General features: G+C 42.3%; 1 protein-coding gene and 1 long non-coding RNA gene across 3 annotated transcripts; one reads left to right on the forward strand and one right to left on the reverse strand.

Moving 5' to 3' along the window:
* Positions 1-269: 269 nt before the first annotated feature.
* cUnh18orf63 (chromosome Un C18orf63 homolog) lies at positions 270-26,292 on the reverse strand. Its single transcript, XM_083995816.1, has 14 exons — positions 26,247-26,292; positions 25,530-25,658; positions 25,267-25,345; positions 22,284-22,340; positions 22,089-22,200; positions 18,523-18,564; positions 17,057-17,133; positions 16,721-16,833; positions 15,314-15,410; positions 14,818-14,903; positions 14,475-14,658; positions 8,224-9,066; positions 3,912-3,995; positions 270-981 (listed from the first exon to the last, which is right to left on the reverse strand). The coding sequence occupies exons 2-14, from the start codon at positions 25,655-25,657 to the stop codon at positions 859-861; spliced, it is 2,025 nt and encodes a 674-aa protein (XP_083851942.1). The 5' UTR covers position 25,658; positions 26,247-26,292; the 3' UTR covers positions 270-858.
* Positions 19,983-24,249, forward strand: LOC311003925. 2 transcript variants are annotated; one of them, XR_014596288.1, is made up of 4 exons: positions 19,983-21,105; positions 22,290-22,391; positions 22,899-22,940; positions 23,760-24,249. It is a non-coding gene; the product is annotated as an uncharacterized lncRNA (long non-coding RNA). The 2 variants fall into 2 exon arrangements; XR_014596287.1 differs by having other exon boundaries at positions 22,899-24,249.
* Positions 26,293-26,829: the final 537 nt, after the last annotated feature.

Consider the following 26,829-nt stretch of genomic DNA (forward strand, 5'->3'; position numbering starts at 1 on the left):
AGTTCTAGACCTAACTCGGAATGTAACACTGCCATGCAGACATAAAATACACACATTGAAACTCTTTCCCTAACTAAACTAACACAGAGATGTGTGTGTGTGTGTGTGTGTGTGTGTGTGTGTGTGTGTGTGTGTGTGTGTGTGTGTGTGTGTGTGTGTGTGTGTGTGTGTGTGTGTGTGTGTGTGTGTGTGTGTGTGTGTGCGTGTGTGTCTGTGTGTGTGAATCAGCTACCTGGCAAATGCTGAAAGACAAATGAGATAGACTGAGGGAGCTGCTGTTTTCAGATTTTAGTGGATAAAACTTTACAGAACTTCAGTTAATAAATAAAAATAAATACAACTGTACAGTTTTGAACAAGCAAGTAGCTTCTGGATGAACAAAGCAAATCTGGATTCAAAAGAACCTGTTTTTGAACAACATTCAGTAAATAGCAGGTTTACATCCATGACCTACAGTATGTTGTACCTTTTAATACTCCACCAACATGACAAACAAAGTGAACAAGGTCAAACTCTTGACAGAAACTGAACCTGAACAATCTGTGAGAGGACAGAGGTCCATCTCTGTCCCCTCACTCTCACCTCCGCTATAACCACACTCACTTTATGGGACAAGAGAATTTCACTTTGGCAAATCTTCAGCATGGCAATTAGAGGATGAGAAGCTCTCAACTGTTCCAGCTGCTCTGTGATTCAGGCCGATAAGACGGCCAGATCCTACATCAAATCCTTGAATGAGGAGCTTAGCACAGCGTTAATATGCTAAAGTAAGTCTATTAACTACGTATGGTGTGTGCATACTGTATGTGTGTGTGTGTGTGTGTGTGTGTGTGTGCGTGTGTGCGTGTGTGTGTGTGTCTAGGCCTCAGCCAGACAGCCCATGACCTTCAGCATCAGCTCCTCCTTCTTGTGTTTGGCACTGACGACAACTCCTCTCCCTCTCAACCAGGATGAGAGAGTCGCAGAGTTCAGCCTGGACAACTGGGGGGGGGGGGGGGGGGCAGAGAGAGAGGGGGAAAGATGGGAGGGCAGTTAGTACAGTGAAAGAAAGCACAAATAGGAAGAGAAGGAGAGGATGAGAAACCTAAGTTCTATGTAAGAGGGAGGGAAAGGACCAGGACCTCAGCGCCACACACTGGGGTTAACAACAACAATAAAAACACCAACACTTGATATAAATAAATGAATAAAACAGTGTGAAGTGATTCTGTGTTATCTGAGATGTGTGTGTGTGTGTCTTCACCTGCTCACACACTCACCGTGCAGCAGCATTTCAACTCACTGCTCTGCATTCAAGTCTGAGAAGAGCTGAAGAACTTTCATCCTCATTATTTATTCAGTGACCATGTGACTCGACTTCTAGTTACCTAACGTTATGATTCTCTTCACTTCTTTTTGTCTCTGTAATTTCAACTTGTACTTGTACTTATCAATACAAAATCAGGACAGGTTGAAAATCTTCACCGTGCTACAGAGCAGAGCAGCAGCAGCAGCAGCAGCAGCAGCAGTGTAAATAACAGTAAAAGAGAAACTATAACTGATGTATTGTTCTTGAATACTTGCAGGTTGGAGCTGTAAAACTGATGAATGTTGTTATTAATCTGCTCAGCTCCCTGTGGGCTCCACCACCTCCTGACCATCCATCACTTTAACAGCCCTCAGCCTCCTCTGAAAGGACGTTTGTAGGAAAACTCAGGCCGACAGAGCTCTGTGTTCACTTTTCATCTCTCTAACACACTTTAATACATCATGTTAATGTAGCTAGTTCTGCTAGAGGATGTTTATAGGGAAGTTGAAGCTGTACATACAACATGAGTGGATACACAGAGAATCCATCACCCGGAAATTCTCTTCTCTTCTCTTCTGACTCAAAGAGTCTCTTCTTCACATTAACAAATAGGTTTAAAGGAGACATATTCTGCCTCTTTTCCACAACTTAAAATAGTCCGCAGGTGTCTTAAAGACATGTCAGTGACATGCTTTGGTCAAAATCCCCCAAGGATCAAACATCACAGCTCTTTTCATCCTCTCTAAACAGCCCTGTTCAGAACGGCTGGTTTCAGTGTCTGTCCCTTTAAATGCAAATGAACCACTGCTTGCTCCGCCCCTTCTACTGCTACCAGGTAGGGGTGGGGTTATTCAAATCCGAAAACAAGTTACATCATTGTCAGACAACTGAGAGAACAACTCGTAAAACCACACTGATTTCATCCTAGGGAGCCTGAAAATTACAGATTTTTTTGTCACCTAAATATATGTTAAAGAGCCTTCAGAAAGTGATATTTCCATAATATGTCCCATCAGCACTAACTCTGCGGTGTCACAGCACCTGCATCAGGCCACAACGTTCAGCTCCTCCATCCTAACACTACTGTGTTTTGGTGTACGGTAGCTTTTTAGCTTTTTGAGGACATCTCAGGGGCCGTCCATACGAGTATTTTTGAAACCGTGTGTTTCTCTGCATGGTTTGGCTTTTCATCCACACGTAACCGCAGTCCTGGGCTCCTGAAATCAGAGTTTATTGTAACCAGAGTCCAGGGTGAACTTTTTCGAAAAGTCCGGTTTCAGCAGTCATGTGTGGACAGGAAAACCGAGGAAAACTGCAATTTCTTGTTGACATTGTTTGACGTCACACTGTGCAACGGTAAACAAGTTGTATCCATGGAGACTTGTGGAGCACAGAGCGTGACCAGCTGACGTGACAGTGAGAAGTAACCACATCGGTCCACACGAAGAAATCTGCCCGGCCTCGGTTCGCCATTGTTGTTTTTCCGGTATGAATTTTTCCAGCCTTGTGATTGGCCAAAATGGCCTTCCTGTTAGGAGTGCTATCGCCACCTACTGCTTTGGTATGCGCATGACATTGTTTGAGGCGGATTTTGCGGTTTCATGTGGAAGGAGATATTTTTATCACACCGGTGGTGTGGACAGGAATTTTTTTTTTACCGGGGACCATAAAAGTTTGGTTTCAAAAATACCCGTGTCCATGTGGACTAGGCCTCAGACTTGTTATTGTATCTAACCACAGAATTTCCTACAACTTAATAACCCCAACTCAGAAATAGTCCTGTTAAATCCACTGCACCCGGGGTGCTCCAGTGGCTCACCCTGTACAGTTCAGCCCATGTCATAGTCAGAACTGCAGCAATTCAGATTTTAATGCCACTTTCCCCCTTGATTTACTGTCTCTCATACTGTCCTATAATAATTAAGATATTAAAAGTCAAAAAACATATCTGTAAACTCCGCCATTGCTCTTGGTCTGCAGATGTTCAACCCATCACCTGGAATCTACTGCTGGACTCAAAGCTGACATAAAAAAAAGTTGTCCAGTCCTGTTTCCATCTTACAACCTGATCTGGTCAAAGTCTTCACACATTCATTTTCTCTCAGCTGGTGTATTAGCCCCCCCCCCCGACACAAACCAAAGTCAACTAGTTCAACTTCAGACACAACACGGAAGCTCAGCTTCTTCATGGTTTGAACCGAAAACATCCAATCAGCATCAATCCTCAGGTCATTGACTCCCTGTCTGTTTCATAACTCATTATGAGAGTTGAGTGATCAGGGTTAACGTAGCCCAGAGCGACATTAAACATAAACAATTCATAATAATAATAATAATAATAATAATAATAATAATGGATTACATTTGTATAGCGCTTTTCTATAATTTGTCCTCTCTCAGTAACTTCATCTCATCTCCATCCTGCTCCTCTTTCTGCTTCAGATTTGTTTGCATTTGTAAACTAGAATCTGCTTTAAATGATTCATCTTCTTCTGCTAATGATTACTATTATTATCTGGTGGTCACAGGCACAGAATGCCAGTGTAGTCTGGATAAAGCAGAGTGATGAGGTGTCAAGAGGAGGAGGATGAAGAGGAGGATAAAGGGCAGTAAGTCTACTGACCTGGTTGCTTCGAGCCATTTCCTCCACATCCACATCTGGTATGGCACCTCTGGATTTCTTGGGCTTGGACTCAAACGCAGCTCTCTGAAGGAACACAGCAGCACACACAACAGGTAGGTTAGGAGCTGGTCACACTTTCCATTCAGGCTTCTCCACTGGGACTCAGCAGTGTGTGAACCATCACTGAGTCCTTCAATACATCTAACACCTGTAAAAACAGTAGGGCCCGACCGATTTATCGGCGGGCCGATTAAATCGGCCGATTATAGCACATTTGAGAATAATCGGTAATCGGCCAAAACTCGACGATTGTCGCCGATATTTTCATAAATAAAATGCGGGGAATAAGACTTGGTTTTACTTTGAAACGATTCTCCCCCTTAAAAATATCCCCCGACATTACGCTATTTATCCTGTAGAGGGCGCACCGACCTCATGACAAACTCCATCCACTATCCACTAACCACCTCACAGCACAGAGCAGAGTGACTGATCAGCAGGCAGCTGCAGAGACGCACGGAGGAGAGTGGTCCGCCTCAACGGTAAATAAACAAGTTTGTGAAATAAACAATAAGTCAACAAGTTTCAATTCAACCCACTTCACGATGTTCCCCGCTGTGTTGGTCTCGGTCACGCCGAGTTAACGTTTAAGCACTATGTAATGCAAGCTAAAGTTAGAATTAGCCATCTGCTATTATCCTTGCTACACATATTAGCCGTGCCAGTCACGGTAGAATAAACATAACAGTACACATTACGTAATCGACTAGCTACTTCTCTCACTGAGGCAGCTGCATGCTTCCAGATAAGACCGGAGCAAAATGAGTAACGCGAGTTAAAACGGGGAGGCACCGACCGGTGTTATGCCGAGAAATGCCTGCTTGCCGAGATCTGCATGTCGCTCGTGGAATGCCAGGGGATGCAAATCTCGGCAGGTCCAATAAACTGCTGTGCCGAAAACTGCATCCCCGTCCCCGTAATGAATGATCCAGTTCCACGTTTGTTGTGCGGCATGCAGATCTCGGCAAGCAGGCACTTCTCGGCATAACACCGGCGGAGGGGAGAAGGGGAGGGGGGAGCAGTAGTTGCAAACGCTTCCCTCCGAATTTGATTAATGATAAAGAGCCTACGTGGTATTACTGAGATAATCAGTCGGTCTTCCTGTCGGCGTGAAGAGCAGCAGCCTACAGTATATCGAGTGTTCCTAGTTTTTTTTTTTTAAACGTTACTATGTACGTGAGTTAGGTTTATTTTTTTTATTAGGATATTTATTTTAGAGGATGACGAGTGTGTGAGTGAGGGGGGTTGACATAACAATCAGACTCACACTCACACCCAGGCTATAGTCTGAATAATAAGCAGAGAAGAATTAGTCTATCATCTTTATTACAGTTACAATAAATAGCCAGGGGTGTAGCCATATTATTTAAACACAAGAAAAATGCTTAGTGTAGGCTATGAGTTTGAAAATGGCCCACATAACTAGACAGATTATTTTATACAATGCACTTTACTGTTTGCACTTTATTTAAAAAAAAAAAACCAAATAACTAATGGTGCCTTGACTCACAGTTGTAGGGGCTTGTGAATATTTTAATAGTGTTCTTATAATTCTTGCCCCACACAAAATACCTCATTCTTTTGCAGTTGTTTTTTATTGTTTGTTTTCAAAGATGTGAGAGAAAATAGTTGTATGTTACAGTTTTGCACTTTATTATTATTTTTAAAAAGCTAATGGTGCCTTGTTGTAGGCCTATGTTATTGTTAACTTAAGGATGGTTGTTGTGTTAATGCTGCTTGACTCAGCAATAAAAAGGATTTGAAATTAGTTTTCTGCCTTTAATTCTTTGTAGAAGTGTCTGAAAGGCTCAAAAGCAGCCATTTGTTCAAAAAAACAAGTAAATATGTAGATATATTACTTAAATTAATAACATTTTAAAACTTTACTAAAAAAAAAAAAAATCGGCCGATTAATCGGTTATCGGATTTTTTCCCCCCTAATAATCGGTATCGGCATCGGCCCCCAAAAATCCATATCGGTCGGGCCCTAAAAAACACTGGTGAAAAAAAAGAGGAATGAACAGCTCAGGGCTGCAGGGCTGAAGGTGACAGCATCATCGTCTCAGAAACAACATCCACTAAGAAGTGAGACAGAGAAACATCACAACAGTGGGGAAACGTTGACCGTCATCAGGACCAGACCAACACTACAACAGTGAGCTGCTGCTGTCACACATAAAGACTCAACATCTGTGGGGCTTCTGTGCTTTTCTTGTTTGCATTCAGTACATTTGGTACATTTCATCATCATCAATGATCATCCAGTTTATGATCAGCCACTATGTCAGCAGTGTTGGGCAAGTTACTCTAGTAAGTAATTAGATTACTGACTACTCCTTTAAAAGTAATCACTGTTCTGATTACTTTATTTCAAAAGTAATTAGTTGTGTTACTAGTTAGATTACTAGTGACAAAAGTGGAAAAAAAAGAACAACGTCTACCATGACAGTGCAGTGGGCTCACACTTGATAGCCCAGGAAGCTCAAGTGTGGGTGAGAGGAGTGGAGAGGACCACAGAGGTCAGGGGGTCAGATTTACACATTGTTATCGTATATGTTATGTTATCCACCACTCCATGGATTGGTTTTTGCCGGCTTCATTAAAAACAAATGCACACGGCCTGGAGGAGGGTTAGCAACACAGAGGAAAAGAGACCAGACCATAGTTCCTCTTTAAGTGTGTGTGAGAGGAACGGAGAGGACCGGCAATGGTAACGTATAGTTACCTGGACTTGTAACTATAATCTAATTACTATTTTAGAATTTATAATGCATTACTCTGTTACTAAAAAAATAATCAAATGACAGTAATGCGTTACTGCACAACACTGTAGGCCAGTACTATCTGCTCCAATCTTTTCACAAAAGTCCTGGAGTAAGATGAGTGGGCAGAGTCTTTGGGGTTAGGATGTTATCGTTAGCCTCGGCTTCAGCCTTGGTTCTCACTCCCTGGCACACACACCATGATACACACATACTGATTCTGGTGCCTGAAGCCCACTCTGCAGATCTGAAACGGTCCAAGACCCTCGCAGCCTTGTACTGAGATATGAAGTTGACCTTGGAGACCGTGGAACACACATCTACAGTTTAAGCCAGTGCATATTCTCATTTGTCCAGGTCATAGTATTACAACCACTGCATAAACGCATGGCCCAACACAGGAGAGCAAACTCCTCAGGACTGGACTCTGCTGTCCATTTACATCTCAAGGAGAAAGCCCACTCCTTTGAGGACAGCAATGTTCAAATCCTAGACAGAGAGGACAGATGGTTTGAAAGAGGAGTTAAAGAAGCCATTTTTGTAAAAGTAGAAAAACCTTCCCTCAACAGGGGAGGAGGTCTGAGACACCACCTATCTCCAATTTACAATGCTGCCCTTTCATCCCTTCCCAGGAGACTCAACCATCTAGCCTCAAAGAACAACCACTGTTCACAATTGGCAAGTGACTCCAACGACTGTCGTTAGAAAACAATAGGGCACTAACGAAGTCGAAACCAACTTCCCACCAACGACTGTCACTCCAACGACTGTCGTTGGCACTTGGAGCACAAAAGGGAACCAGTGACATCATCACCCTTGTGAACGCCCACACAAGAGGTTAAATAGTGAGTCTCCACACCAGATAGTTGGACCAGTCCCAGCCTGGTCAGATGCTACATGAACTGATGAAGCCTCTTGGATGAGAGGTGAAACGTCTTCCTAGACAAATAACTAAGTCCAGTTGCTTTCGATTTAACCTCCTTTGAAAAAAAAAAAAAATCTACAGTTTAGTTCAAGTCAGGAGGAGGGGGCGGGGCTAATGCAAATAGCCACTTCTAATTTGAGGTTTCCTCACTGTCTTGTCCGGCCAATCAGCACAGACCTGTTTATTGGTGTTCTCCTCCAGTTTCACTGATGAGCTTTGGTCTCAGACAGGTCAAAGAGTGTGCATGAGGTTGGGTTAGACATTTTGAATGATCCTATTGTACTATAATTTGTATTTAAGTATATTTCTGTAGATATATAGTATGTATACCAGTAATGGGAAACGGGGGAGGGAGCAGGTGGGGGGCTTGGGTTGAAAAATATGTTCACAATGAGTTACTCAAATACTTGTCTTGAATATGGAAAAATCCAATAAACAGAATGTCCCAAAAAAATTTGAATGAAAAAGTGACTATTCTATTCAGCTTCAGACTTGTGTTTGTAGTCTCAGAACAAGGTGACATCACAGCCAGTCAACAGTAGTAAAGGAAACAGTGAGGACTGACCTGCCTGCTGCTGCTGGACGACTCCTTGTTGGAGATGGTAGAAGATGTGGCTGGTTGAGGAGGCTCGGCTGCTGCAGCTGTCGGCCGTTCTGCTGCTTCCTCCTGTTTCAGGCTGAACTTCACACTGGTCTTGGATTTGACCTTCCTTTCAGGCTTTGGAGTGAGGACAACCCTGGGTTTATCCTTCGATACAGGACTGAGGCTGGAGATGTGCTTGACATTGGGATGTGCTGATGGTTGAGGGGTGGTGCTGCTGAAAGTTTTTCTGGGGCCACGGCTGAAGCGAGGAACACCTGGCGTCGGAGGAATCAGGAGAGACTGGAGGGAAGAAGGAGGAGAAGGAGCAAAGCAGGGCAGCGTCACCCTCCTCCTCCCCTCCACTCCTCCGCTCAGCTGCTCCCTCCGCTTCTGCTCCCGCAGCAGAGCCACGTTTAGGCGGTGCAATGGATGCTTGTTCTTAAAGATGGGAACAAGTTTAGGAGGAGGGTTCACCGGGGTTTGACTCAGGGGAGGACGTGGGATGAGGGCCGAGGTGAGAGATGAAGCTGGCTCGAGGAGTTGGAAAGAAGAGGAAGAGGAGGATGAGGATAAAGGAGGAGCTGGAGGGAGAGGAAGGGAGGAGGGAAGGAATGATAAGGAAGAGGAGGATGACGGCCAGGCTTGGACATCCCCACAGCCCTGACTTGTGGTCAGTCTGCTCCCACATCCAGAGGCCGGTGGCTGAGACCCAAAGGAGGGTCTGGTAGGGGGAGGAGGGGGAGGAGGGGGAGGGAGCTGGGTGAGGACGGGCCTGAGGGAGGAGGAAGCTGTCAGGTTGACCAGCTCAGGTTGACTGCTCAACACCTGAGGAAGAGGAGGAGAAACTGCAGGTTACAGAATATTATGCACTGAAATTCTGAAGTCATGGACCAAAATGAAGTCGTGTCCACTTTTTAGACACATAAAATCAGGAACTACAGTGAAATGATAAACAGACACATTTACGTGTCTTTCTTTTTTCAGCCGTTCTCCTTTAAAAACTTTGTGCCCTTTCAGATTTTTAAAACGTTCAAGGTGCAGAATCTCCATGCAACGACTGAAGAAGAAGACTGTCCAGCTGGTGAACACAGATATAAACAAAGCAACACAAATGAAAAATGACAGTGATATAAGATGTGGAACAACCCTGGTGCTGCAGGCTCAGCAGACTGGAGTCTTCCCTTCTGTACAGGAGCCTTTCTTTTTTCTTTCTGAAGCAACAAGCCGCAGAGTTTCACCACTTTCCCAAAACAGAAACTAACTTCTCCTCTTGCTCTTGTGGATGGAAATGAGCCCTGCTGAACACTATAAATATTTTAGTTTCAGTCTGTGAGCACTGAATCGATCTCACCGGAGGTTTCTCCACACAGACTCTCTCAAGTTGATAAAATACACTTTAGCTGCACCATGTGAATAACAAAACGCCTTTCTTCCTACATCTGCTGAATGAGCTCTCAGGATGAGAGATATCTTTAATTCCACTTGCTTCATTACAGAGTTACAATGGACAGTTTATTATTTGATCCGTAGACTTTACTGAGAGCTCAGAGGAGCTTAGGACTTTATGACCAGATTTATTTTACATTTACCTTGAGAGAAGAATATTCTTTTTTCCTCATTCAGCTTCATGTACACGAGTTTTCAAAGGATTCATTAAAATGAATAATGTCTGCTGTTTTGTTTGGAGGTTAATATAATGTGTGTTCACAAGGGTTCATAACATGAAAAATAGACAAAGGACTTTTTCTTTAAGTACATTTTTACCTCATCCAAGATAATTTGTCTGATCTGTTCTTGTGTCCTTGTTCACCTGGACAATCAGAACCTCTTCACTCACCGTCCCCTTGAAGTTTGTGCCATGAAAATAAATTCTGAAGACTCAAAGAGAAAGTTTCCTCTCCTGCTACATTCTCTCAGTGTAGCACCGCTGTCTACATGTTCTACATCTACATGTTCTACATCAGTGTAGCACCGCTGTCTACATGTTCTACATCTACATGTTCTACATCAGTGTAGCACCGCTGTCTACATGTTCTACATCTACATGTTCTACATCAGTGTAGCACCGCTGTCTACATGTTCTACATCAGTGTAGCTCCACTGTCTACATGTTCTACATCTACATGTTCTACATCAGTGTAGCTCCGTTGTCTACATGTTCTACATCTACATGTTCTACATCAGTGTAGCTCCACTGTCTACATGTTCTACATCTACATGTTCTACATCAGTGTAGCACCGCTGTCTACATGTTCTACATCAGTGTAGCACCGCTGTCTACATGTTCTACATCAGTGTAGCACCGCTGTCTACATGTTCTACATCAGTGTAGCACCGCTGTCTACATGTTCTACATCAGTGTAGCTCCACTGTCTACATGTTCTACATCTACATGTTCTACATCAGTGTAGCACCGCTGTCTACATGTTCTACATCTACATGTTCTACATCAGTGTAGCTCCACTGTCTACATGTTCTACATCTACATGTTCTACATCAGTGTAGCACCGCTGTCTACATGTTCTACATCAGTGTAGCTCCACTGTCTACATGTTCTACATCTACATGTTCTACATCAGTGTAGCACCGCTGTCTACATGTTCTACATCTACATGTTCTACATCAGTGTAGCACCGCTGTCTACATGTTCTACATCAGTGTTAGGGATGGGTATTGCCAAGGACCTCACGATACGATACGCATCACGATACTTGAGTCACGATACGATACGATATTGCGATATCCAAATTTTGCGATATATTGCGATATATCGTGATATATTGCGATATATTGCGATATTCTACGATATTCTACATAGTTCACTGAAAAATGTAAAAGGCATTATGCATCTTAAAATCCGAGTTGTATGTACATCAGACGATAGTGATAATTCATGGGACAAACTGAGTCAAAACAATGTCATTCAAATTATCCATGCCATTTTATACAAGTGCAAGTTATAACAACATATTTGCATGAACAACACACTGTCTGAGGTAGCAGTACAGTGACACCTCGCGGAGGTGAAAAAAAAAAAAAACGATATTTAAATATTGAATATCGATATCGTATCGCGGTATAAAGTATCGCGATATATTGCCATATCGATATTTTTGCCCACCCCTAATCAGTGTAGCACCGCTGTGTACATGTTCTACATCAGTGTAGCACCGCTGTGTACATGTTCTACATCAGTGTAGCACCGCTGTCTACATGTTCTACATCAGTTTATGATGTAAGGATGTGAGGATGTAATCACTGACTTTAGTTTCCTAATTAAGATTTAAGTAATAAAACAGGATATTAAATACACTACAGTTCTACTTAAGTGTCAATCAGTAAATCAGAAGGTATTACATCATCCATTAATAATGAGGATTGAATTATAATAATACGACCTGTTATAAAACAAGTGGGATTCCCATTAAGGATGGACATTTCAATCAAATGTTCTATTCAAAATTTATAAAAACTTTTGGATAGTTCTTTGAAGTTTGAATTCTATCTCAGATGGCACCAAAGTCTTGAATGAATTGCAGTGCAATACAAACATACTGCACACACACACACACACACACACAAATGATGACAGTCACACAATCATAGAAGGCACACACACATGCAGAGTGTCGCCAAACATTAAAGCAGAAGTAAGCGGAATGTTTGTGTTAATATAGGCTAAGTCTTAAATAGTTGTATCTTCCGACAGCAATCACTTCTATAGAGTGTTTGGTCTGAAACACGGGTCTGTCAGTCACTCTGCTCTGCTGTAAGCCGAGGAGAAAACTTTCCTTGTATCCTACAACCTTTATCCAATGAGGAGAGAGAACGGCATAAAGGGGCGGTCCTCTCTGTGTGTGCAGCCAAGGGATGCGTGTGAATGTAGTGACGTAGGTACGAGGGCGGGGACTGCTAACTCCATCTGCTGACAGGAAGTTAGCCAAAACCACCGGATCACTTACTTCTGCTTTAAAGCAATATTTACCTTTCTGGAACTTTTGCACATTTCTTTGTCTAAGTTAAAATGCTATTAATAATCTGATGATACATTAAAATGTAAGAGAAACCCAACAGGGTTAAAAACTCATCATTTTTTCATTCTCATATAATTCTGAGAAAAGTCTGACCAATAATATTATTCGGTCCGATTTAGGGTTGCACGGTATACCGGTACTAGATTGGTACCGGGGTACTAACGCATTTAAAACGGTACCATACTGCGCTTAGATGGGACCGGTACTTTCATTCTGCGCCGCCAGCAGCGGTGACGTCGCCGCGTGAAGTCGCCGCATTGTAATTTGAGCCGCGAGGAGCGAGAGAGCCAGTCACAAACGAAGCAAGGTGCTTTTTATCATTACCGTTACAGCGCCACCTGTCCATGTGCCTGTGTTTGTGTGTGTGTCTGTGTGTGTGCGCCGCGCCGCGCGCGAGAGAGAGACGGCCGCCACAGCCTCGTTAATAAGTTTTGTTTTTACCGCGGATCACCACTGGCTGCATGCTCTCTCTGTGTCTCTCTCTCTCTCTCTCTCTCTGTGAGTGAGTGAGCACGGCGAAGCAGCGCTACGCAGAGATGAATTAACGGAACGATATTGCGTTGATGGGGGTGGGGGGAACAGAATCAATTTGGTCTACATATGGGAAACAATAGGTGTATGTTTGAGTAACATGAACATTTGTGTTTCATTCTATAAACTACTGATAACAATTTCTCCCAAAAATTACAACTGGTCAAAATAACAAAAAAAGATGCAGTGTTTTCAGACCTCAAATAATGCAAAGAAAACAAGTTGATGTTCATTTTTAAACAGACATTTTTTAATTTAGGAAGAGTTCAGATTAATATAGATGGAATGTTAATCCTGCAGCAGCAGTAACTGTTTACTGATTTCCTGTTTTATGGTCCAAAATTTTTCTATTAAAATAAAGCCAATAATGACATTTTTTGTGTTCTCTTTTTATGTGGAAAAGTACCGAAAAGTATCGAAAAGTATCGAAAAACATGTTGGTACCGATACCGGTACCAAAATGTTGGTATCGTGACAACACTAGTCCGATTAATAAGATTTGACGAGCGACCGAACCTACTTAATATGTAATCACTTTGTGCACTCCTCTCCTCCTCTACCCCCTCCCGACCAGGAAGAACGCTTATTGACAGAGCAGTAGCAGGACACAGAGAGCAGAGGAGACTAGAGTCACAACACACAAGAAGAAGGTTTTTGGAAATAAATAGTTTTTTAAAAGACCAATAACTGCAGCCGCAGCTGGTCGTGGAGTTTCATGTCTGATATTGTAACGTTGATAGTGAGCAGCCCCGAGTGATACGTAAACACAGGAAGTCACATGTGTCTATAAAGCATCCAGTGCTAACGGCTAGGGGGCTAGGCTACTGTTAGCTCTGTGCTAACGGCTAGGCTACTGTTAGCTCTGTGAGTTCTCAGCGGTCCGGACCCGGTTGAACTCCGGACCGGCGCGGCTCGGCTCGGTCTGGATTTATTTTGGCCCTGAACCAGCGCATCAGGTGGCGCTGGTCGGGCCGCCAGCCCGGCTCGTTGAGAACTGTAATCTGTAACAATCACTTCCCCTGCGTCTCCAGTAGCAGTAGGCTAACAACAGTTTATTATAAAACTCATCAGTCATCATCACTGAGTCCGTTTATACGGTTTAAAACTCCGGTGTTGTGTTTGTTTGTGTTGTTCCCGTTTCACTCGCGTTCCTGTTCTGTTTACCGTTGCCATGCCAACGCATGCAGCAGGGAGGGAGGGGGCTCGTGGAGATGCGGCAGGAGGGAGAGGTGGGTGGGACTTGTGAGGGAGGTGGAGCTGTTGATTTTCAAATGTTTGTGCTGTGCTGAGTGAAATGCCAGATCGGTAAGTATTGCTTTAAGTATAATATAAAAACGTTGAAGAGCTTTCAAAGTTTCCAAACTACACAGGCATGATAGGTTAATGTGTGTGTGTGTGTGTGTGTGTGTGTGTGTGTGTGTGTGTGTGTGTGTGTGTGTGTGTGTGTGTGTGTGTGTGTGTGTGTGTGTGTGTGTGTGTGTTCGTGCGCATGCGTGTCAGTCTTTGATCAAAGGGACAGCTGAGTGTAGCAACATTTGATCAGGCTTTAACCTTGGACCCCCTCTGGATGTGTGTGTGTGTAGGGTTGGAGAGCATTTGAATGTTTTCTGTTGTGGGGCGGCACGATGATGAAGTGATTAACAAGAACAAGTGTGTGTGTGTGTGTACCTGTGAAGCAGCAGTGTACAGACTGGCTGTGTGGTAACGGGGTTTGCTGGTCAGCTGTGCAGGGAGTCCACAGACCATCTGCAGCGAGTCCCTGAGGTCCGACAGGAAGGAGCCCAGCGCCCCCTGCAGGTCCACCCGGGGGCAGCGCTGCACTGGCTGCAGGCGGATGCAGCTCAAAGGGTATCTGCCCAGGATGAGGGTTAAAGGGACATTCTGCAGGTTGTACACACAGGACAGGGCGTTCCACTGAACAACTCTTCACTTGAGTCGTTCCTCAGCTTAAAAGTAATTTCAATTTTACTCAAGTAAATAAAAAAAGATAAGATCCAGGGTTTCTGGATACGTGAAGAGTCTCTCTCCCACTGGTCTGAAATACACACTGCAGTACACCAACTCCTCCTCTGCAAGCTCAGGGAGCCTGTAACCATACTGGAAACACACACGCACAACCACACACACACACACACACACACACACACACACACACACACACACACACACACACACACACACACACACACACACACACACACACACACAATGTTTATAAAGTGCAGGCCAACTTATCAAATAAGTCTGAAGGGATATTTAGTTAAGACAATAACATAGATAGTGATTTCTATTTATGCTCTGTTGGCCAAAGACTACAACTCTCCCAAAAACCTCACCACACTGTTGCTATGACAACTTCTTATAGAAAGTACCTAATTGTCATCCAGTGTTCTTTCTGCTTTTAGACAAAATTTGATGCTCAAAAAAATGTGTGTGTGTGTGTGTGTGTGTGTGTGTGTGTGTGTGTGTGTGTGTGTGTGTGTGTGTGTGTGTGTGTGTGTGGGTACCAGGCGGTCCCAGTGGTTCTGCAGGTCTCTGTAGGTCCTGAACGGTCCGTCTCTGGGAAGCTGGCGGCTGATGGTGATGATCTGACCTTTCTTCATGCTAAACACACACATGCACACACACATTTTTTTTAAATAGCAATATGGTGTGTGAGTGTGTTGTGTCCATTACACATGTTAATTTAGTGAGAAAGAATAAAACTGTAGCAGGACATGAGGTGCCTGTGATTTAAAAGACATGCAGCTCCACCTGCTGGTGTTGGTGTGCACAACACAACACAACAAAACACAACACAACACGACACAACACAACCTTCCTGTCAATCATCCCTCTGTCAAACTTGTGTAGATAAAAACAAACAGTGCAGTTTTGCCTTTAGATTAAATAATAATCAATCAGTAAGGGCTGAGGAGTCACAGCCATCTGCTCCTCTTAGTTTAATACAGTCAGATATTAACCAATGTATTAATGTCATGTGATTATTTTATTTATAAGGTGAGTTACAGAACAAAATCTACCAGAATGTTTCCAACAATATTTCTATAATAATTCCCTTTATCCAGCCAGACAATCAAATCTGTCTCTGCCTCCGTATCACAGCAACAGGGGTGGAGGTGTACATCTGTGGAACAGCAGCCTACACCTGACACACAACTCATCCTCACTACCTGCTGCTTTGAAAATAAAATCAAAAGAAGCACTCTAACTTAATAAGCTCGCTGGTAAACCTTGTTTTTGCATTTCTGGTTTACAGATTTATTTTCTAATATTTCTAGCTGTTCACAGCATGGGTTGTGTTTTTCATGGTTTCTTTTTCTTGTTTTCTCACCTTAGCTGCACAGTCACTATAAAAAAAAAACTATACAGTGTATTTGTGTGAAAAAATATTCTTTTACTGTAATATTTAAAATTCCCATGTGTTTGTTGGCACAAGTCACAGTAAAATGTGTGAAAAGCTGATCATTAGAAAAATGGTCCCTTCATCAACAGAACAGAACAAAAAAAACAAAAAACTGAACAGGATTTTAATCCTATTTAGCTCAAATATCAACGAAAGCAACTCACTGACAAAATCTATCATTACTGAACTTTGTAAATCATCTTTCTTACACTCTGTTGTCTTCATTTCATTTCATTTCAGTTGTCAGTTTTTTTCATCTGGAGCTTTATCGAGATGTATTTTAAGAAAATCCCAATCTTATATTCCCAGTTTCTATTAAAACTCATCTTCTTCAGTGAGTTCAACTCAGATCTGTCAAGTTCAAAACAAATGAAAGTCAGACACATTTCCATTTCCTGTGGTATGTGGACTAGGCAACTGAAATAATTCTAGCAGCAATTTGCTTGCAGAGGTATCAGAGGACAGTGATGTTGAACCTGTGGGTGTCCAGCAGGTGGAGCTGTCTCACCTGGGCAGGACGTGGCACCAGATGGCTCCTCCAGTGGAGGACGGGTTGAGGACAGATGTAGGATCACTGCAGAACCTGCTCAGCACCAGAGGAGGGAGGTTTAAGTCCTCCAGCTGTGGTGCACGCACACGCGCACACACACACACACACACACACACACACACACACACACACACACACACACACACACACACACACACACACACACACACTCCATCAGTACTCATAAGCATGCCAGAAAACAAGATCAGATCATTTATGTACGGTAATTAAAACAAAACTATTTTTTTGATTATTGGAAATATGGTAAATGAATAAAGAGAAAAGTGAGGTTACTGATGTTGGGGGCAGTCTGACTGTGTTGGCCTCAATGCTAATGCACAGCTGGTTCTTGCTGGTGTTCACCTCCATGCCTGATACACAGAGACACACACACATTATGATACATTATGAATTCTGATCATCATTATTAGTTGGAGCCAAATAGATACTTATATTATTTCTACAGTGGTGAAAAAAGTTTTAAGACACCCTTAAAATGTTACACAATTCCCTACGCATGTGGATCAGGATGCATCATTTCTTGCTGAAGAAACCCTTGGACGCCCAGATCTTGGTTTGTCTTCCAAGCTGCTGGTTGGCTCTCTGGATTTCTTATGTATTTTTATGAAACCAACCCAGTCCATTTCTTTTTGTACAGTCACAGCCAAAATACTAAACCAATCCTAAAAAATCCATGAAAAACTTACAATTGATGGTTCACATGAAGCTTTCCAAACCTTTCTTAAATTTTCTTGTGACATATTCTACAGAATCACCTCTGCAGGCATTATAAATCCTAATCTGACCTGAAATCACCTCTGTGTGGTCGTCTGCCTCTGTCACTCAGACAGGTTTCAGGTCACAGAAAAAATAGAGTTCACAAGGCCAAATCCACTATTACCCTGAGTGACCTTCAGCCACCAAACTACTTAAAGGGATAGTTCACCCAAAATTGAAATTTCACTCATTATCTACTCACCCTCATGTGGACTAAGGGCTGGGAGAAGTTTCAGAGTCCTCCGTGGCTTCTCTGAGTTACAGGGGGTCTCGGCGTAGCAGTGCATGTCCATATAACGGTTGCAAATGGATACCAACTGTCTTCGTAACAAAAAGACACACCAAAAAACATCCAAATACCTCCATGTTGCTCGTATGTAATGTCCGTCTTGTATTGAAGCCCCGAAATGCGAAATTGTCCGGAAAAAAAATTAAATAAGCCTATATTTCAAGCTTGTTTGTAGTGGAAGCTTCTTGAAGCTCCTCTTCCCAGTTCGTCAAATTTGGACGAACTGGGAAGAGGACGGACCCTTGTTCGTCCAAATTTGACGAACCGGGAAGAGGAGCTTCCGCTACAAACAAGCTTGAAATATAGACTTTTTTAATTTTTTTCGGAAATTTCAATTTTGAGTGAACTATCACTTTAAATAAGCTCCTTCCTGGAATTACTGAGACATACAGGTGGGCAACCTGACAACAGTATGTCTATATGGCTCTGTCTGTCTGCTGACAGTGGAAGAGGTGATGAAGGAGGAGACATGTCTTATTTTAAAGCATCTACTTGCTCCTTTACCTCTGTACAATGTCAATAAAGGTTATCTTGAATCTTGAATCGACCAATTTTATTTTCACTTGGTTTTTATTGTCGTTTTCGTTGTGCATTTACATGCACAAGAGGATGAAATTTTGTTTCTCAATCAGTGAAACACCATCAAAAAATAAATAAAATCTGTATAATAATAATTTGCTGCAGTGAAACTTACTGACGGCGTTCAGCCTCGCCCCCTCAGTCAGAAAATCCTTCCCTGAAAACAGAGCACATGTTAGTTCCATAAACCCATCATTTGAACAGAGCTCAACTACTGTGCTTGCAAAGCATAATCATATATTGAGCTGCAGTGTTTGGTTAAAGTCTCATTGTTGGTGGGTTTGATGAAAGCAGAGGAAACACATGCTGAGTCCACATGTTGCAGCTTCACCACAGCTCTGACGTTGTGCTTGTTGAGCATCATTCCTAATGAACTGAGGTGCATGGTTTGATCTGTGTGGAGCAGAGATGAGACAAAGCTCCACATCAGGTCTAACTCCTCCACTCTGCTCTCTGCTCCACCAGCTGGCTGCAGGATGTGCAGCTCAACACCTTGTTGACAATTCAGTCCTGATGAGAGGGATCAGAGGTGAGGGATCACAGGGCCACATATGGAGACGGACAACACACTAGGACTGTCACAACGACTTCGCTATTCCAACAGAATTCAAATTATTTTAAAAATGAGAAAACTCGAAGGTGGAAACTGACGTTCCAACGTGTTCCTACAATTAATGTTGTGCGTTGCGGCGTTCAAGGTAGTGAACATGTTGATAAAACTATTTTGTTGTTGTGCGTGACGTAGAGCTGCAGCTTCAAATTTATGAGCAGAGTTTTTTAACTGTCCGTTTATTCGGCTGGGCGGTGGCATACGTGTTCCCACACTACACGCACACAGTCTTTCATTTATTTTTTATCGATTGATCCGCGGACCACTTGCGTGCCGATCCATGGAGAGCAATCGGAATGGATCAACTACGGAGGCTCTTGGAATTTCTTGGTTTCCCTCATCAAACTCATCAAATACACAATCCAACAACTCCACAACGCTCTGGTGGACAAGTTGTGAGCTGCACATTCACCACGCTATGAGATAATAACACAACGTTACCAGACAGAGTTGTTTTAGAGGGAAATACAGAGACTTCTTGATGAAAAACTGCCCCTGACAGGAACATGCATCAGCGATTTTGCATGAATTTACCTCTAAAGGTCACAACTTGTCCACCAGAGCGTCAAGAGTGAACCCACACAGACACATGGAGAACATGCAAACTCCACCCAGAAAGGCCCCGGGAATCAAACCCAGAACCTTCTTGCTGAGAGGTGAGAGTGGTTCTTGTTAATCACTTCATCACCGTGCTGCCCCACAACAGAAAACATTCAAATGCTCTCCAACCACACACACCCTACACACACACATCCAGAGTGGGTCCAAGGTTAGGCCTGATCAAATGTTGCTACACCCAGCTGTCCCTTTGATCAAAGACTGACACGCATGCGCACACACACACACACACACACACACACACACACACACACACACACACACACACACACACACACACAAACACACACTGCAGCCTTGACCGTGATAAAGCACAAACATCCAGTATGGGAGCAGTGATTACAGGTTGGACTTTGCTGTGAAGGCAACACTCTGCAGAAAACAGAAACTGGGCGATCTACTCCTAATCTATAATCAATAATATCTATAGACTCAATAATAAAAAAAAACAATCATCAGAGGTTTTTCAACAGGGAGTTCCAGAGCCAGTGGATTTTTTTGAGCAGGTCTTTCTGCAGACCATGCATGGTCCATTACCTGAGGTCGGGCTGTAGACAGGCCCCAATGTGACCAGCTGCTGGAGTCGTTGCCTGGAAACCACTGAGCCATACGCACGCCAGCCAAGTTAAGTTGGTAAATAGACAGATATACACATACACACCCACACATTATTCTATTTTTATTTATTTATTTATTACTATTTTTTTGTCTTGTTTTGTTCTTGTCTCCTCTCTGTTTGTCTATTTGAAGTCTTGTTTGTATGGTACTGTTATTTGTTAGTCACCCACGTTGCACCCCTGTAGTATTTGATTGTATGTCTTTACAATATATGGCACTATTAAAAAAAAGAAAAAAAAAAGTTGGTAAATAGACTGTTGCACAAGTTCTAGGCTGTAGGCTGGTGTTTAGAATGCAACATGCCTGTCATCAGAAGACAGTGGCGTGTTAAATACTACAGACACCGGAGGAACCTGTCACCTGTGGTTTGTGATCGGCAGCGCCGGTACACCTGCATCTTTCTTTGTGTCTTTAACAGCTGGATTACGTAGCAGAATTGACATAAAACATGATCACAACTCATATTTATCCAGCAAAGAACTGTTTCCATCAGCATTTGTCACATTAACTTTGTATTGATCAAATCTAATGAGATCGACCGTATTAACTTTTTATCGATATTCATGATGTTTAAGCGAATTCTACTGCATTTTTAATTCCATACTGCTTAATGCGAATAAAAACGTGTGGATGGAAACATGGTTAATTACATGGTTGAATTTACAAAACATCTTCTGGGCAGACTGAAGGCTACAGTGACTCGCTATCAGAAAATCACAGGTTGGATGAGCTAGCTGGTTAGCATGCTAACTTAACACTAATGTTTCTCTCCACCTCAACAGACAGCTGTTGGTGAGGAAGGGATGAAGTTTGATCTTCCTGACTGGACAGTCAACAGGTTGTTACGGACGGGTTAGGTCTTTTTCCTTTCTATTTCTTTGTTTCTTTGGAGCTGGTTGTGCTGACATGTGATGCACAGCTGTCACCATGGTTACTGTGACGTTACCTACGGCGCAGTCGTTTGGCGCGAGCGATGATTGTTTATCTAGTCCACCTGGAGACGCAAGAGAGACTGAACCGCCATGAGACCGGCGAGCATTCACCTCTGGTCACCAGCCAGCTCGGTGTTTCTTTCCTTTTTCTCTTGCATCGCGTTGTGGTGGAACAACAACCGGTTTTGCACCTTATTGTCGTCTCGCCGTAACACAGCTACTAATGCTAACACTAGCCATGTAGAGAGAGAACTTCCAATCCAATTATTTCAGATGCAGCAATATCAGACAGTGGCACAAATTCACTCATTCCAAACATGGCACATGTCAAAAATCATCAATGACAGCCTGAGCAATATTTAAAAAGAAACTACTGTTAAAATTAACAGAACATCAAAACATGGTTTGACTTTTTATTTCTGCTTTCCTAGCGCCCCATGTTTTTTTAGTTTTTCTTTTCTTTTCCCTTTTTAGTGTTTACTTGAACTTAATTTATCTGTACCAGTCATGCTTTCTTTTCTCACCTCTTTTCGTTTTTTTATTTATTTAGTGGTGTTATCATTACTACTACTTTTACTATCAACATCTTCCCCGTATTTTTCATTTTTTTCCTTTCTTTTTTTTAACATTTTGTTATTTCTATACCTTGCACAAGGTATGTGATTATTATTTCTTGACTGTGCTTCAATTATTTGTTAGATCAAGGTGAGGTCATGTTATAAGCCTTTCGGGTTTCAGACCTCGCCTGCACATTTCTTTTTCGTATCTTTCTTACTAGTAAGAGAGATAAGTAAATGTTTTGTTTTATTTTTTATGTGCAAATAAATAAAGTCTAAAAAGAAAAATAAAATAAAATAAAATACAAAGTCTAAAGCAGTAGCAGCAGACACAGAGAAGCAGTACCAGAGATGAGGTAGAGTCCTGCTTTGTTCCAGCGGGGAGCCAGTCTGGTGATCAGAGAGTAGGACAGACAACACTGGAGGACACCAGGGAACACAGGCTGAGGACCGCCCACCTGGAGAGACACACAGAGGAAACAAAGATATGTAGAGTCCAGTGTGTAAACTATCTGTCCCTCTGTCCATCACTCTGTCTCACCTGCAGACGGCGTCTCTGTCCAAACAGCTGGACGATGCCTCTCTGGAAGAATGGGACCTGTAGAAGACAACAGCTTCTCAGTTAGAAGAGTGAGACACTCATGGAGCCGTAAGGCTGTCACTTTACATTTCTTGGATATAGAATCTAATTTGTTTGAAAACACTTTTTTCTAATAGAAATATGTCGTCAACATCATCATCATCATCGTGTGTGTGTGTGTGTAGATCAGGAACACAGGGAATGTCAGGAATTCAGTCCAACCATTTGGCTGCATGTCTCTGCTTGGCTTGTGTTGGCAGCTACACATACACACACACACACACTAATTAGTTCACATTATAACTGGTCATGTAAATAGAGTGTAGTTCCTATTGTGTGACTTCATGACTGAATTCTGTTTCATGTGGCACTCAAGGATTAATGATCACTTGTATGAGAGTGAATAGTGAAATTGTCAATTATTTGAGAGTGTAGTTGCATGAGTTACTCATCATTATTCATTAGGCTGTTTTCCTCATGATGTGTTGTGATTGAGTTTGAGTAGTATTTTCCTTTCTGGTTCAACCAGTCTCATATCTATTCTCTGTGTGTACCTTTCTAAAATGACATGTTAAGAGAGAAAAACAACAAGAGGAGTCGAGCCACAGGTTAAAACAGGTGAGAGCTGAGCTTCGTCTCCTTCAGTCTCATGTCTTTTTGTAGAGGTTTGGTCTCAGAGACTCTGATTCTGATTCCCTCTCATCTTACTGGGCTGTGAAAATAGAATTTTTAGACTTTAGACTTTATTGTCCCTTATTAGGGATTTTTTTTTCATTCCACCACGAGGATAGAGCAAGCACACAAACACACATGGTACAACAAATGGACAGTGAACACATCAACCAACAATGAAGCCAATGATCATGGTTCTGCATTGGTTCATTAACATACCATCCAGCCTCTTGTTCAATAATCTTGCACTGTATTATATAATACTGTTTGTATTGGTTTTGTTTTGTATCATTGTCTACTTGTAGTGTTGTATGGACAGCTCTCATTTAGTGTTATTGTCTGATGGATTCTGTTCTCTACATGGATATGTTGTGTTTCTATGGATGTCTCCACCTTTGTGTCCTTGTTTTGTGTATTTTAATGGCCTGAGGTCTTTTTTACATCACGCCGGAGGACACAGTTGTAAATTAGCCTTTGAACAGAAATGTTCATTAATATCCACTGTCCTCTAAATAAATAGATAAATAAAATGTTAGTTTAGTTTTAAGCAACATATACCCAACATCAAAAAAGGAAACACTCTGGACAGGTCACCAGTCTAACACATATAAACATAAACAAAGTCATGTAACAAAATAAGTGTGTAATGTTCTTATTAATACACACTGGTCACACTGAGTCTGACCTCTAGCCAAATCTCATCTGTCCCACCTTCAGTCCAAGTGGACTTTTCAGACATTTCACATTAACAGAAGTTCTGTCCAGGACATGGAGGGACAACCTGACACCAAGATGTCCTCTGAATGACTGACTGTCAGAGCACACAACAACAACAGCTCATGACTAAACATGACAACTTTGACTGGTGATGTCAAACATCAGGAGACTCCATCAGTGTACCAACTACTGAGGACAGGAAACTCAACACATCAGGTGTTACAGTCACTGATGCTGTTCAGCACAGAAACACACAAACTACAACAGCTCTTCTATTTCCAGTCAGAGTCTGAATGTGAGCCGTCACTTCTCTCAAACTGTCCATCAAACCCTCTGAGACGGAGCCCCGTCCCCCAGAGAGAGACTCACAACACGCTCCCAGAGGAGACACCAACAAGTCAAGTCTGTCTGCCAAGATGGAAATCTGCCTGTGTGTGTGTCTGTCTTCCTGTGGGCTCCTGTGTGTGTGTGTGAAGTGTCTGGCGTGCCTGAGTTTGAGCGTTGCGTGTGCAGAGCCTGATGTGTCCGTGCAACGTTTCTACAGTGAACAAACGTCTTGTGTCAAAACCTGTTAATCTGTCAGTGAGTGACAGGCTGAGGTTACACACACACACACACACACACACACACACACACACACACACACACACACACACACACACACACACACACACAGAGGCATAAGTGAACTAAGCGCCTGTTTAGGGCCTCGTAGCCACTAGGGGCCCTCCAAGCAATTACAGTAACAATAACAAAAAAATAAATAAAATAAAATATTTTTTGCATGTATGAGTAATGATTTCAATATGATCAAAGATATATTATTGTACAAAAACCACAATTTGATGTCAACAGAGTGCTGCTGCTGATGTAGCCTATATGCCTACTGCCTCTCTCCGCTGCACCGGTAATGTGTGCCTCCTGCCGTGCAGTGCACACTGCGCATCCAAAGCGCACGTGGTTGAAGGCAAAACAATGTTGTTGTTCTCCACTATAGTTTTAACTTGATCGTATATGAGCGGTGCAATAAGCACAGGCTGCCTGCTATAAAGCCCTCATTCAGAATCACTCATGGCCGCACTTTGGGAAAATAGATCCGTTAGCAATATGCAGTCTTGGACACCACTGTGTCTGTTTATAAATTGCTTTTACTGTAACTCATTCTGAACTGTCCGTGCTGACCCACGGGTGTTGAAGCCCTGACCCGATGCATTCATTCTTGGTCTGAACCTGGCCAAAAAAAATAGAAGACACAAGACATATTTTTGGACCGAAAGCGTGTCGAACTGACCAAAAAAAACCAAATAACCACTAGAAATCAACACATTTTAACACAATATTGAAAAACTTGAGACTTCAATTCAACCATATAGCTCAAAGACTTTAGTGAGCATTGTCATTCTCCTGCTTTAAAATGAAAAAAGGCCAACAGTGTGAACCTTTTTTGTGTTGATTTCTAAAACATACTGAGAAAAGACAACATCATGGTTACTACAGGGATGTGTGTGTGAGGGATTCAGATAAACAAACAGAAAAACAAGAGAACATCTCTTACAGCCATGACCACTGTGATGTCAGTGAGGGAGTCCAGAGCAGGAGAGGCCAGGATGTCATGGTACAGCAGCACCAGCTCTCTGCACACACACACACACACAGTTGCTCAAGGGTAGATCCACAGGACTGTTGTGTGAAAGAAATACACTTTTGTCCTTCAAACTGACTGTGAAATCACAGATATTCTGGGTCAAGTTCACTTTACAACATTGAATGCAATGGATGGATGGATGGATGGATGGATGGATGTGTCATGTCATCCACCTGCAGGTCTTGATCTGTTTGCTCCTTGGTTCCTCGCCCTGCTCCTGCAGAGTCACTGTGATACAAAGCAGCTTCTTCAGGTCTGGAAGCCCAAGGAAAAACAACGACTGTTGGACTCCTCCACTCATCCTACACACACACACACACACACACACACACACACACACACACACACACACACACACACACACAAAACATGAGAAGAACAGCTTCAGGGTCAGTTTTAGTGCCAACATCCAGAGATTCTCATCACCAATAGGATGTAACAAGGATGACAACATACATAACAACATATTGTATCAGTAAATGGTGACTGATAATCAACAGCTGTGTGGATAAAAATGGGCACAACACTTATCTAAAGACATAACATCACATATCTGAAGGTAAACTGAGGTTAAGGTAACTACACAGTAGTGACGTCTAACGTTATTTCTATTTTTCACTTCCACTTTTTGTAGCTATAAATTACAGAGAAGATTATCATTTAAGCTGAACTGTGCAGCAGTGCAGTCAGCAGGACACATGGTTTTAGTGGCTCTTCTCCCTAACTGGATCTTTTTTGAGTTTGAGCTAAAACAGAACTGTCATCATAAATATGTAACAGTAACCAGCAAAAGTCCCAGTTCCCTCACTTTGCTCTTTGGTAATCAAGATATAGATATAACAGTTACTAGCAACAGCTAAATTAGCTAGCTCTGAGGCAGCCCCACTCACCTCTTTATGTCTCCGTGAGCCTAAAATCACCAGCCAGTTCACAAGAGTGTGAAAAATGAATTTTCCTTATGGTTACAATAAAGGCATTCTATCTTATAGAATTATTTACCGAGGGAAATTACAGTTTAACGTTGGTAACTGTACTTAAAACACGGTTTAACAAGGTAATAACAAAACGTTATTTTAACTAAAGATGTTAGAGGACGGGGAAGAAGTCTCACTCAGATTAAATTTACACAAACAATAACTCTGTCATAAACCAGCTTCAAGTGGCTCCAGGTCTAATCGTTTGGCCTATATGATTTTTAAGGATATTTAAAACCAAATAACATAAAAGGAAGGATCCAAACAAATTCAAATCTTTCAAAAGTCGAGGCAAAGTATAATAAAATAATTATTAAAAATCTTAAACCATAATCTAGTGAATCTGCGATGTACAATTGTGACTAAATTCATTTGAAAAGTTTTGACTCCTATGTCTAGAGACCTCAGCCCTTATTGATTGATATTCAGAGTGTATTTTAATGTATGTTAATGTCCACAGGTGCAAGCTACACTCAGTAAACGGGGTGATTTTTCTGCT

Source organism: Trachurus trachurus (assembly GCF_905171665.1).
Source record: "Trachurus trachurus genome assembly, chromosome: 20".
Lineage (NCBI taxonomy): Eukaryota > Metazoa > Chordata > Actinopteri > Carangiformes > Carangidae > Trachurus > Trachurus trachurus.

Excerpts from the sequence above, each read along its gene's own strand:
- cUnh18orf63 (XM_083995816.1), bottom strand. The coding sequence starts at position 25,657 with ATGAGTGGAGGAGTCCAACAGTCGTTGTTTTTCCTTGGGCTTCCAGAC. Across the intron at positions 17,134-18,522 it reads GGCGAGGCTGAACGCCGTCA|GCATGGAGGTGAACACCAGC; the intron begins GTAAGTTTCACT and ends TCTGTGTATCAG. Across the intron at positions 14,904-15,313 it reads AGAACCACTGGGACCGCCTG|TATGGTTACAGGCTCCCTGA; the intron begins GTACCCACACAC and ends GTGTGTTTCCAG.